At 52.4% G+C, this 13415-nt stretch overlaps 1 protein-coding gene across 1 annotated transcript; it reads right to left on the bottom strand.

The window, feature by feature from the left end:
- Positions 1-507: 507 nt before the first annotated feature.
- On the bottom strand, positions 508-12486 carry Krt82 (keratin 82). The gene is made up of 9 exons (XM_005324987.4): positions 12082-12486; positions 10171-10379; positions 7799-7859; positions 7060-7155; positions 6555-6719; positions 3254-3379; positions 2640-2860; positions 2314-2345; positions 508-1797 (listed from the first exon to the last, which is right to left on the bottom strand). The coding sequence occupies exons 1-9, from the start codon at positions 12484-12486 to the stop codon at positions 1562-1564; spliced, it is 1551 nt and encodes a 516-aa protein (XP_005325044.2). The 3' UTR covers positions 508-1561.
- Positions 12487-13415: the final 929 nt, after the last annotated feature.

The following is a 13415-nucleotide window of genomic DNA, read 5'->3' as shown; positions in this document are numbered from 1 at the left end:
GAGGAGGTTGGAGTGTCCTGGGCTTCCTTCCTTGCTGGGCTGATGCCCATCTTCACTGGTTTGCCCAGGCCATGACTGTGTAGGCCCTGGGGGTGGTCCAGAACAGGGAATGGAGCCCAAACAGGCTTTGGGGACTGCTACATCTAAACATGATAGCGGGCCCCAGAGTTTTCTATAGACTGTATGCAAGGCCCCATGCAGTGAGGAGGCCTCTGTATAATATGGTTGGTGTTTTAACATGGCAAGTGACATGCAAAGTAGTGAAGTGTGATATGCAGGTTTTGAGTATGAATTGTATGGAGCCATATTTATTCCACAGGCCACTTGCAAATCAGGTGTGTGTTGTTTTCCCATTGGTAGAACGACTTTCCTTCCCATTCCCAAGCTTCCAGTCCCTAAAGATGGCTCATGATTCCTTTCAGCCTTATCTCATCCCCCGCCCCCCCCCCCCGACACAGAGCAAGATGAGCAATCCTGATTCTCAAAGTGTGAATAAAGTTAGTTTATTGGGAACACGGAGCCCAGGAGCTCCGGGCAGACAACTTGTATCCCTGGTGGGCAGGGCTCCTGGGAGGTGGGTGAGCCCAGCACCTTCTCCTCCCTTTCCCAGATTCCAAACTAGAGCCTCCAAGTGGCTGGGGCAGCTCCACAGAACTGTTGTGGAGAAATGTGTTCATGTAGACCCAAAGCCTCAAATATAGAGGAGCTAAAGGGAAGAAGCAAGAGCTGTTGGCTACGTACAGAATAAGGGGTGGGGAGTGGGGCTTGATCCCATTGAGTAAATAATGTCAGCTCTTGATCATCCTTCTGCCCAGAAACTATTTCAAGTCTTCTTACCCTTTGTTTCAGGAATATTCCACCATCCACTGCCAATATGGGCTCAGGCAACAGACTCATGTGTGTAGTTTGAGATCAAACAAATTCGTGTAAGTAAAGCTACTACCCAAAGACTGCTTTTTGAGTCTTGGTGCTGGCAAGACATGGGCAGATCCCAAATGATCTGAAATCGTGGCACTTGGCTTTGGAATTCAGAATGGGATTTGGTGATGGTCTCCTTTTGATGTTTACAATAGTGCATATTTCAGGAGGGTGCTAAAAGAGGTTTACTTTTTTTTAGGTACATGAGGGCCAGTGGAAAGAAAGGTGGGAGGCTTGGGTGGAGTGCGGAGGAGGAGGCTGGCTTTGAGGGGAAACTTGCATGGGGTTTTCTGCAAAGCAGAACTGTGATGTGCCCATTTGGTCTTATCTGAAAGTGAAGTGATTGGGGTTATTGCCATTCCTAGGCCACACCAGGGCTGACTGTCACTAGTTTGGGAGGGACAAAAGAAATGCATCCTCTCTCTCTGCATCCTACCTCACCTCAGGTCCCATTGCAGATTTTGTACCCAGCTACTTGAAAATAAAGATGAACTTGAAGGTCAGCTCAACCCTAAGCAGAAATCCCAGGGGTCTCTGGAGTCAATACAGGAAGGGCAGGATTTTGGAACAGCTTTTGGCCCTGGGGGTACAACATCCAGGGCCCTGTCCCCTGGGTTTCCAGAGTTGGGGGCCAGTGCTAACACTAGTGCGTGCAAGAGCTGCCCCCAGTGGCCAGTTTCATGTTGGAGCTCCGCCCACTCCCACAGCCCAGGAGCCCCTGGGCCTCACAGGGGATGTAGAGTTCCCCGGTGCCCACCACGCTGCAGCCCCCGCTGCTCCTGAGGACACCTGTGCTTCCAGGGCAGTACTCGGTCCTCAGCACGGGTGTGCCCACCACACAGGGCTCATACAGGACGGCGCCTTTGGAACTGCTCACCGCTGTGGGAACATGAAGGGATGCTCAGGACCCCACCCCATGTGGCTCTGAGGGAGCTGCCCTGGAACTTCTCAGCCAGGCCAATACCTCCCACCTGCTGCCACTCACCTCCAGCTACCAACTTCCATGTCTCCCCACCCTAGCAACATCCACTGCTTGGAGATCCCCATGGGCTTCTCTCTCTTCCTCAGAGCCTTGGAGAGGTCAGGCCTGATGTTACCCCCTCTCAGCTTCTCCTTGTCTTCTCTCTCTTTTGTGTCTACCCCAAACCCTTGCCCTCTAGCAAAGCATCCTCTGGTCTATGTGGCTTCTTGGGGACTCTGAGACCATGCTGGGCATCTACTCCTAGTTGTGATACCCCAAATATGGATAGTCCTGCCAGAGACCTTTTCCATCAACCCAGGGCTCTTTGTGAGGTGGGGGATGCCCCAGAGGTCTGGGTGGAGTGGTGCCAACTTGTAGGTTGTGTTATCAACTCCCACGACCTGGCACTTTAGGGCCAAGGTTCATCTACTTACAGATATTCACGGGCCCGATGCCTTCACACAGCCTGGAGAGAGGAGGAGACAAGGTGACTGCATCAGAAAAAATGAAGTGGGAAGGTGCTTGCCTAGCATGTGTGACGCCCCCCGGTTGCCATCCCCAGGACCACAAAGAAAAAAACAAAGAAATAAACAGAGCGAGGCACTCCAGGTGGAAGCTCCCCTTCTCTTGCCCTCAGCATGCCGAGCAGGAGGGCTCAAGGACTGAGTGCTGTTCTGGGTTTTCCACCACCCGTGGGTGGTCACAGCAACACTTCAGGCTGGGTAACACCCTGATCCCCGCCCTCCCTTGCAGAGCTCACCTGTGCTCCTCGCCCTCCAGTAGGCGCCTGTAGGTGGCGATCTCGATGTCCAGGCCCAGCTTGAAGTTCATCACCTCCTGGTACTCCTTCAGCTGCCTGGCCATGTCCTGCTTGGCCTTCTGCAGGGCCTCCTCCAGCCCCGACAGCTTGCACTTGGCATCGCTCAGGGCCGCCTCGCCCTGCTGCTCTGCCTCGGCTACGGCACCCTCGAGTTTGCAGCGCTGGGGGAGAGGGCACGGAATGGCCTCACTGGGGGCCCCTGAGTCCCTGAGTGGGATGCTCAGAAGGATAAGCAGACATGTGGTGGCACCTGCCAGGTTTGAATTTGCTGTGGGCTGTATCCTAGGATTGTGACATCTGGCTCTCCTGGGAATGGGGAATTGTTTTTTCTGGAAGACACTCCGGGGAGAGCTGAGATTCCCTCCTAGATAGGCTTAGCACTGGGGGTGGAGTGGGGTTAAGCTCTTATAGAAAGGATCTACTTCTTCACCAGTGGAGGCGGCCAGGTTTATTCCCTCCTCCGCGGTGCTCCCTGGGAGGGTTGGACCTGCCCCACAGCCTGCGGGAGAGTCATCTGTGCTGGGCTCCCACAGCAGAGGCCTCCCCCGCCTCACCTGAGCTTTGACAGTCTCAATATCTTGCTGCAGCCGCTGGATCAGCTTGTTCATTTCCAGGATCTCATTCTTGCGGTTGCGGAGGTTGTCACAGTGGTTCCCAGCTGTCTGCCTCAGCTCCTCGTACTGCCGGGACACAGGAGTTACACCTCCAGGCTCTGCACTGTGGCATCTCCTAGCTTCTTCCTCACTGTCCCCAGTCTTTTCTCCAGTGACTTCCTAGCTTGGTGCTCTCTGGTTTCTGATACTTGTCCTGCTTTCAATTCCCTTTTTATTTCTGACCAATGTTGATGTCCTTCCATGGGCTGCTCCTTATTTCTGTTTCATCCCTCAGTTCTGAGACTTCAGGCTTGTTAACTTCCCCTCCAAGCTCCAAGATCTTCACCTTCCCTATCAGATCCCCTTCTCTCTGCCCCAGAGCCCTAACCGTCTGAGGACTCTCTCCCTTTTAGATGTCCCTCTGGATCTTGGGAGGGGGTTCTGTGCTCAGCCTGGAATGCTAACAGATCAATAACTCAAAACAATCAAAACCAAAATGCAAAGTTATGTCTTACCTCAGCTGAACACTTTTGGAAAACCTTGTCCCTTTGCATTCAATTTCTGAAGAGTAACTGTATACAGATTACATTTGTATATTATTTAAAAAAAATTAGCCGGCTTTAGATTTTCTGATAGTGTATGGCAATATCTTTCATAAGAAAATACAAAGCAAGGGGATTATAGCTCAGTGGTAGAGGGCTTGTTTGACATGTGTGAAGTCCTGGGTTTGATCTCAGCACCATAAAAACAAACAGGTCCGGAAAACAAGGCAGCTGAGTCATTCCCCACTTAATTCATATTAAGCACAATCAAGTGGGCTCTTCTGTTATTGGGTTACTGTGGGGAAATCTGCAGCTGCCTAATAAATATCCACTCATTTTCCCTTAAAACAGAACCATTTGAACCCAGATAGGAGAATATTTCCCAGCTTCTGATCAATGAGGTCTATGGTCATTGCTGGGTAGGGATTCTAGGAAAGCTTTTTAAGTGGGGAATGACTCAGCTGCCATGTTTTCCACCTTCTAGTTTTCTCCTTCTTGCTGAACATGAGTGATGTTTGTATCTTTCTTGAGACATGAGGCAATCATGAGCCTGAAAATGTGTGTTAAAGATGGTAGAATAGGGTCTGGGGCTGTGGCTCAGCAGTAGTGCACTTGCCTGGCATATATGAGGCACTGGGTTTGATTCTCAGCACCACATATAAATAAATACAATAAAGGTCCATCAACAACTAAAAAAGTATTTAAAAAAAAAGATGGTAGAATTGACTGGGCAAGTGGCACATGCCTGTAATCCCAGTGGTTTGGGAGGCTGAGATAGGAGGATTTCAGATTCAAATCTAGCCTCAGCAACTTAGTGAGGTCCTGAGCAAATTAGCAAGACCCTATCTCTAGACCAAATATATATATAGGACTGGGGATGTAGCTCAGTGTTTAAGTGCCCCTGGGTTCAATCCCCAGTCAAAAAAAAAAAAAAAAAAAGGCGTAGAATGGAATGTTGGAATGAGATGGACATCATCACCCTAAGTACATGTATGAAGACACCAATGGTTTGAATATACTTTGTATACAACCAGAAATATTAAAAATTGTGTTCTATATGTGTAATATGAATTGTAATGCATTCTGCTATCATATATAACAAATTAGGAAAAAAAGTATCCTGAGTGGTATGATCCTGGGCAGTCTATTTTTTGTACTGTATCACATGAAAAAAAAAAACAACTGAATTTAACTATTTTTTCAAAAATTTCTGATTCTTATAGCTAACTAAAAACAATCTTTAACCAATAGAATCATCTTTATGGTTCTTATGGGATGATGGGAAACTGAGCTTGTGTCCCCTGAGCCCACTTGACTGATGGATAGTCCAGGAGCAACCAGAGGAGGGGCCAGCAGGGTGAAGCTGGCCATGGATGGGCCACAGACGGAGTCACCAGGGCTGGCTCCAGGCCAGGGTTTGTTATTTCTGATTACCACAGATCTTCAGAAAATAGGCAGAGCAGTACTTGAGGCCCTGGCTGGGTGGGTTACCTATTACCTTCAGAAAGAGCCCCAAAATATTTGGCACAGCCCTGTAGACGTGTGGCAACCCAGCCCCCAACTGTCTGTCTGGACCCAGCTCCCTCACAGCACACCAGAACCTCACTTTCTTGCCTCTGCGTCTCCTTCCTTCTGCTCCTCAGCCTGCTTCCCCAGTGCTCTGCTTATTGACATCTCTATGTACTGACAATTCTTCTGCTGTTCAGGTACAACGTGTTGCTTCTGTCTCCAGGCCCTTGAATCTGCTGCTTGACCTTGGCAATCACCACACACTCTTTGTCTCTCATGGTGATTAGTTATACACTCCCCCTATCCCCCAGAAATATAACTCCTCGAGAACAGGGCTGGTCCCACTCTTGGTATCTGGATATTGCCCTGCTCCATAGGGCCATCTTTCACTGGCCCCCTATCTAAGCCACCCTCCACACACTCCCTACCCTCTACCTGACCTGTTTCCTCCCTAGCATACACCACTGTCTATCATACATCCTCTGGACTTCCTTGTTTCCTTCATTGTCTGCCCCCTGCCTCTGCCTCTAAGAAGGAAGTGACATGTGGGCCAGGTTGCTGTCTGTTCTGTTCGCTGCTGGATCTCCAGCTCCTAGCACCACCCGATGGATCCTCAATGAACAGTTGCCTGAATGCAGGAACCAGTGAGTGGACGCATGCGCGGTGCCTTTCACAGACAGGGCAGTGACACTGAGATGATAGTGTTTGTTAACTCAGATTGCCCTCAGGGGCTCCCCTGCCCTCCCAGCAATCCCCTAATTACTAAGTCTGGGCCCACCTTAATCACTGTTTCTGCTGTACCATTAGTAACCACCCCATGCCACCAGCCTCCCACGTCTCCAAGCCCAGAGTCCTCTTTGCCATCATCGCCAATTAGGTTTATTGAAGGCTGTTTAGAGGAGCGCTTCTGGTGAGTCTGAAGGTAAATAAAGCTGGGCACCTTGATGACAGGCCTGGCCTATCTGTGGGGGTCCCTCCTACATGCTCTGTAGGGAACTGGCGTGAAGCTTGGCAGAAACAATAGAGCTGGGATTTATGGGATTCCCTGGCTCCGTGGCATGGCCCAGTGCTCTGTGCTCCTTACTCGCTTCCTGGGGCCCAGAGCATGTGGGGGTCCTCCCCTGGCCCTACCTATTTCCTCTCTCTTCTCCTCTCTCCCTTGCTCCCTTTTCCTCCCTACCCCCAGCCCTGGCCTCTGCACCCCAGCTCACCCGGCACTGGTACCAGGCCTCTGCCTCAGCTTTGCTGCGGCTGGCAATGTCGTCATACTGGGCCTTGATCTCGGCCACGATGCCGTCCACGTCCAGATCCCGGCTGTTGTCCATCTTCACAATGACTGAGGTCTCGGAGATCTGAGACTGCAGCAGGAGGATCTCCTGGGGACGGCCAAGGTGAAGGAGTGAGCTCTGAGAATCAGCAGCAGGAAGGGGACAGCCTGCTCTGGCCTCTCGTGGGAGATTTGCACAGGTCTCTGCTGTAGCTGTACCAGGACTTTAGCCATCAATATTCTCCTGGTCCCTGTCCTTTAGTGAGCCAGAGCTTTCCCTGAGGAGCCTGAGAGCCTGGGATCTGGATACTCCAATTTCTGAGAGTCTCACTCCCTGAGCTCCAGCTGTCCCCCGGGGATCTATCTGTTCCAGGCACCTGCTGGGCAGATGCCTTCTTAACCTCCTGGCCCCTGACCAGCCATCTAGAAGGCAGCATGGCTGCAGGTACCTCCTCAAACAGGCCTTTCATGAAGTTGATCTCCTGTTCTAGAGCCTCCACGTTGGTCTCCAGGTCAGCTTTCACCAGGAAGGCTGTGTCCACATCCTGCAGCAGAACAGTGACAGAATCATGACCTGGAGCTGGGGGTGTGCAAGGACCACAGTCTCCACCAGCCAGGTACCAGCTGGTGGCAGGTGGCAGGTGTGTCCATGTGGAAGTGAAGGATGGAGCCAAGGTGGAAGGACGGGTCCCCGGCCCTGGGACCCCTGTGCCTAGACCTGACACCCTGATAGAGAAGGATCTGAAGGTTGTAGGGGTTTAGAGGAGCTACCATGTTGGCCTACTATGTTCTCAGCTCTGATTGTAGAGCTCAGCCTAGAAATCCCCAACTGTCTAAGGAATCCTGGCAATCAGTTCCTCTTTGGGCGTTTGAGTCAGAGTTTTGTTTTGTTTTTGATTTGGCATAGCCACATCTTCAACTGCTTGGGCAGGTGCAGACATGACCCTACCTGGCTTTGGCCTACTGAGCTGGGAGTGGGGGACAAACCAACCCTTGCCCTTATGCAAGGGGGATGGGAGAAGACTCCGACCTTCATCTTTTTCAGGGTCAAGGGGTTGGCAATGGAGGGTGGGAGGGACTCTTTGGATGGGATGGCTGTAGACATGTTTGGACACAGTCTAGGGGCTGGGTATCTGAGGCTGGCCAGTCCGGCTCAGTGGCTTCTGCCTCCCTGTGTAGACCCCTCACCTTCTTCAGGGCAACAAACTCGTTCTCAGCGCAGGGGCGCAGGGAGAGCTCCTCTTCATACCTGATGGAGTGGGCGGGAGAGAGTCTTTAGTTGGCATGTGGAGTTTGGAAGGGGTCTTGGCATCAGGTATTTGGGGGCCACTGTCTGTCAGTGACTGACCACCCTAGGGAGCCTCTCTCTGGACACCTCTAGATAATTATTATCAGAGCTTCTCACAGCCACTTTCCAAGAATACCCCCTCCCACTTCCCTGTAGCCTGTTTCTGTGGTGAGTCATCCTCTGGGAAGTCCTCTTTGAAGCTATCCTCATTTCTTGCTGCTGAGGAAGCTCCTTCATCTAGTTGATTTCTCTGGGAATCCTCTGCTGACCTGGCTGCTTTTCTTGACCTGAGACTGGCTGCTGTCTCTGAAATACCCGGCTGACCTGGGGCCTCCTCCTTGCTGGGAGGGTGCCGAACCTGATTTCTACTTGCAGTCTGGTGACAGAGGTAGCAATTACCCACTTCACCAGACCCACGGAGGCAGCCCGACTATTTCCTGCAAACTGCCTGGGGGCTCCGCAGCCCACGCAGGGCTCCTCTGAGGGGATCAGTCAGGATTCAGCCTGGCCCTGGTGACTCAGCTTGGTGAGCAGCGTGGATCTATTAGAAGCGGCTCTGTGCTTCCTGACGCCCATTTCCACCTTTCCAGGAGAGCCCCTGCACAGGACTCAGGGACCTATCACCTGGGTTTGAATCCTGGTTCTGTCACATGCTAGTCATGGCCAAGACGGGTAAGTGACTTGGCCTTTCAGCTCCTCTCCTGTGGAAGGAGGGTAACTCTGGTCCTGCCACACAGGGCCGTTGAGGGTCAGTTGATGTCTACCACACACTAGGACAGGGCCCAGCCTGAGCCTGGGCTAAGTGTGGTGTCAATGATGAAATACCAGTGGCATCTCCTCCTCTCCTTTTGGCCATTTTGAAAATCCCAAGTTCTCCTCTTGAACTGCAAATCATGTCTCCCAGAGTAACCTTGCTACTGTCTTCTCAAGAAGGGCATTGCTCCTTCTGCGGGGCCAGCCTCCACTTTCCCACAGCCTGCCACAGTCTGTTAGAGACGTTCCCCTTTCTTGGCACACTTTGGACCTTCCTTGTCTCCTGCTCCCATTTCTACCCGTTTCTGAGGTCTATTCTGGGCTCTCCTTTTGGAAGAAGCCATCAGAAGGGACATTATCCCTCAAGGCCCCAAGCAAATGGTGCCTCCTCCAGGAAGCCTTCCTGGCTCCTCCTGCTCACTCCCTCTCTTGGGATCTGTTCCCTTTCTGTTCTGTTCTGCATTGCAGCTGTTTGGGTATAGGTGTATAGGTCATTGTGTACTAGATTGGGCCACCTAGAGGGAAGAAGCCACCTTTTCCCTTTCTATAGAATCTCTATTTCCCAGCACAATGCCTGCCACTGAGAGGACCCATGTTGGCACCTACAGCACGAGTGTCCCCGACATGGCTCCCCTTCACTGGCTCCTATCTCTTAGGAACTGCTGCTCTTGGAGTGTGTTTCTCCTCACTGAAAATGTATCTCTCCTGACTCTCTCACCAGCATGTGTTCCCATGAGGCCCTGCACCTGGGGCAGACTCACTCAGGACTCATCAGGAGGCAATTTATCTGGCCTCCGACTCTTGCAAGCACTGAGCTGCTTTCCTGCTGGTTCCCCATGAACATGTGCTCACCAGTCACCTCCTTCAGGCTGTGAATCACACCCGAGGTGGGTACTTGGGGCAGGAGAGAATACACGAGCCCCAAAGCACTGAGAAAAAAGGAGTTCAAGCTCCTAATAGTGTGTGTGTTGTGCACGTGTGCACAAGTTTTCCAGATCATTTCCAGCTGTGCTGGGGAGGGATGAGGAAGCCGGAAGTCAAGGGTGAGGGGAAGTGTGGGCTGGCTGGATGGTTGGGGGGCAATGCTGAGAGGGCTTATCAGGTGTAGGGAACAGCAGGTGCATAATCTTGGAGGGAGGGGCCTGCGGATCTTTTGGGGGACTAGGAAGAAGTTCTGGACCTACAAAGGAACTCATGAGGCAGAGCAGGTAGGTAGCTCAGAGTAGAGATGGGGACTCCTTCATGGTGGATGAAGCATGCTTAGGGAGAAAGAGCATGAGGGCCTTCCTTATTTAGGCAGGGTGGTGGGAAGGGAGATGAAGACAAATGCACACATTCAGGGCTTCCACCACGCGCTACATACATGATCCTGTAGGATGCTCTGCCTATATTGTCCCACTTAATTATTGTTCCACCTAATGAGCTGTTTTCCCATTTTATGGGTGGGAAAACCGAGGCCCAGGTCGTTTCTATAACTCATCCTAGATCCCCTCATGGGATGAAAGCTGAGCCAACTCACTTTTTCTTGTAGCCCTCCAGCGCTTCCTGGAGACTGCAGAGCTCCGACTCCAGCCTCGTGTGGTCCCCTGACACGCAGTCCAGCTGCCTCCGCAGGGCGCAGATGTAGCCCTCAAAGAGGGGCTCCAGGTTGCTCTGGCAGCACCTCTGCTGCTGCATGAAGTTCCACTTGGTCTCCAGCAGCTTGTTCTTCTGCTCCAGGAACCGGACCTGCAGCCAAGAATGGGGTGTCACCAAGTAGGGGGGACCCTGGGAACCAGGCCTTGGAGAGGGTGGTGGAGTGGCTTTTGACCTTTCCCAACACATCAGTGCCAATGCACTGGGATTCGCAAAAGTTAAGGTCTCTGCATCGACTGGCACCTGATGTGTCTTTGTGTCTCCTCGACTTTGGGGACAGTAGAGGATGCCTACCTTCCCTTCAGGAGCTGTGTGTTTTAGCCGAAAGAATATCGCCCAAGAGGCCTGGGCAGGTCCGTAGTGTAGCCTTCTCCGCCTGCCTCTCACTACCCTGTAGCCTAGACCAAAACCTTTACCTCTTCAAACTTCACTTTGCTTCCCAAAGCTCCTACTGGGACTGTGAATGGGAGAGCACCCTGCAAGCCTGCGTCCTAAGGTCCCTCTGTGATGCTTGGGAGACCAGGCTTCTGGGCACTCGGGGAAGACCATCAGCTCAAGGGTGATGCTTTAGGACTCCAGCTGTTCCCACCCATCCTGTCCCATCCTACATGGCTGTGTCAGAAAGAAGTCCAGGTCACAGGAATAGGGACAGTTGCTGGCCCACCTCCCCCATTTTTGTGGACTGGAGCTGAGGTTAGAAGCAGCTGAGTGGGTAGACCCTGGTCACCCGCTAGTCATGGGCACAGGGAGCATGGTCTCTGGGCCTTGCCCTGGGACTTATTCCCTTATGGTGCTTTGCCTCTCAAGAACATTGTAGAAGGGAAGTTGCCCCAATTCTGGCCAATGGCCACATCAGCAGGAGGATCCCGGCCTCACAGAAGGTTGATGACCAGGGCCCATGTTGTTGGATGAGTTTATAACTAGAACTTGAAAAAATTAAAAAAACTAAGTGTGACTGAACAAGTTTATTTCTGAAGCATCCCTGTGGTGTGGAGTGCTTCCTTTCATCCTCCCCCCCTTCCTCCTTCCCCCATGAGGCACCGGCATCCCTGAGGCTGAGCAGCAAGGGCCTTGCTCAGGGATCTGGGCCACAGGAGTGGAGTCAACTAGGGGCCAGGACTCCTGGCTTCTGTCCCACAAGCCTGGCCACCAGAAACACCAGCTCAGCCTGTGGCATGGTCCCGACCCCAAGAGCCTCCCTGGACTGGGGATAGGCTCAGGGGCAGCTGAGGGATGACACCTGGTTCAGCAGCATTTAGAGGCAGTGTGTCCCCCTCCCTGCAGCCTTTCCAAGCTGGCTCTGGGGTTGACAGATGTAAGACTTGGATGATGGCCACCTTGTGCTCCCAGCTCTGACTGCTCTTCTATTCCCTCACCCCAGGCCTAAACCAATGGCAAATTTTGGGGGTCATAGTACCTATCCTCAACTTCAGAGCCTTCAAGAGCCTCAACACAGCTCAGGCATACAGAAGGCAGTTGGATTGTTAAAGCCTCATCAGGAAGGGCATTTCTTTGGTTATAATCTGCCTTGAAAGTTCCTCTTACAGTCTGACCTCAGGCAACCTTAGTGATTTTTTTCTGAGATAACATCCAGAGAGACATAACTAAAAAAAAATGGACTGGAAGCAGAAACATTCAGTGCTGATCCAAACACTTACAAAAATGAAGGCTGGAGTGGTCGATGGGCAAAGGACAGCTTGTGTATTGCTGGCCTTTCCTTGTCCCTTGACTGGCCACCAGGTACACTCTGTAATGAGTCTCGTCCCCACTCCTGCACCTTGGGCCCACGGCTTACCTTGTTGATGAAGGATGCAAAGCGGTTGTTGAGACACTTGATCTGCTCCTTCTCATCCCTCTTCACCCTCTGCACCGTTGGGTCGATCTCCAGCTCCAGTGGGACCAGAAGGCTCTCATTGATGGTGACAGGGGTGATGCAGGCAGAAGACCCACAGGTGGCCCCTGCTCGATACCCAAAGCCAGGCAGGCTGCACCTGGAGGCCACTCGGGGCCTCCCGAAGCCCACATTGCACAGGCTCCGGGAGCCAAGGCAGCCTAGGGCGCGGAGGCCCCCACCAGCCCCAGTCCGGCATGGGCCCTTGCTCACCTCATAGTGGGTGACCACTCGGGGCATGATGGCCGAGCATGAGCTGAAATTCTGAGTACCATACCTGGAGCCTGCCTGGAAAGAGCGGCACGACATGTCAGGAGAGAGAGAGGCAGAGAGACGGAGCCCTGGAGTGGAGAAGAGGGGGCAGGAGTGGCCAAGTCGCGGTTTGACTTCCCCCTTTTATCTCCTAGAGGGGTGGAGGGCTGAGCTGGGTCAAACCCCAAATCACCATTAAATCTGGTTTACAAGCTTGGGATATCGGCAGCTACTGGGGAGCAAGGTGGATAATTAGGGTAGCAGAAAGCCAAGAGAAGGAGCCAGTGGCCCATGCTGGTGGGGCCTATAAAAAATCCAAGACTTCCTTGTTTATGGGGGCAATGAAAGGGTCCATACAGACAGAGATGCCTGCCATAACCCGTGGAGCAGCCTCGAGGAAGGGTAGAGTGGGACTTTACATCATTTCACAGGAGGGAAGGGGAGGGACATGAAATACACACCCCAACTTCCCTGGGATTCAAGGGCAGATCAGACACATGGAGGATGCTCTATTTGCCCAGGGCTGTCTCTGTCTTCCTATAGACCCTCCAACCCAAGTGTCCTCCATGGGCTCTAGGTGATCCCAGGAGTTCCTAGGGAGGTAGACTTTTGGGCTGGAGGGAGCCTCGCTGGATCTTCCCCTTCTCAGGAGGCAAGGCTCTGGCTCTGTTACAGTGATCCCGGCCCCACCCGGGGTCTTGAGGGCGGAGGGCTCCAGGCATATACACTTCTCTCCAGGGACCCATTTGCATGCACACACGCACACACACACACACACACACACACACACACACACACACAAATGCTGTATAGGAGACTCAAGAGGAGTCTGAGGATGGGAGAGGAAGGGATGCTTTCCCCCACACATGTGGGTCCCCCAGGACATGATGTTGATGGAGCTGGTCGGGGGATTCAGCATTGGTCTGGGGTTCTGTTTTGTGTTCTGGAGCCTCCCTGAGGTACATTCCAGCTTGAGGACCTCTCTT

The sequence above is a fragment of the Ictidomys tridecemlineatus genome, chromosome 6 (assembly GCF_052094955.1).
Source record: "Ictidomys tridecemlineatus isolate mIctTri1 chromosome 6, mIctTri1.hap1, whole genome shotgun sequence".
Lineage (NCBI taxonomy): Eukaryota > Metazoa > Chordata > Mammalia > Rodentia > Sciuridae > Ictidomys > Ictidomys tridecemlineatus.
Note: the sequence above shows the minus strand (reverse complement) of the source record. Positions and strands in the feature narration are given on the sequence as shown.

Bases quoted from the DNA above. Each gene is read 5' to 3' on its own strand.
- Krt82 (XM_005324987.4), bottom strand. From the start codon at position 12,486: ATGTCGTGCCGCTCTTTCCAGGCAGGCTCCAGGTATGGTACTCAGAAT. The intron at 7,860-10,170 runs GTGAGTTGGCTC...CCACTCCATCAG, and splicing joins CTGGAGGGCTACAAGAAAAA to GTATGAAGAGGAGCTCTCCC. The intron at 3,380-6,554 runs GTGAGCTGGGGT...GTGTCCCGGCAG, and splicing joins AGGCCTGGTACCAGTGCCGG to TACGAGGAGCTGAGGCAGAC.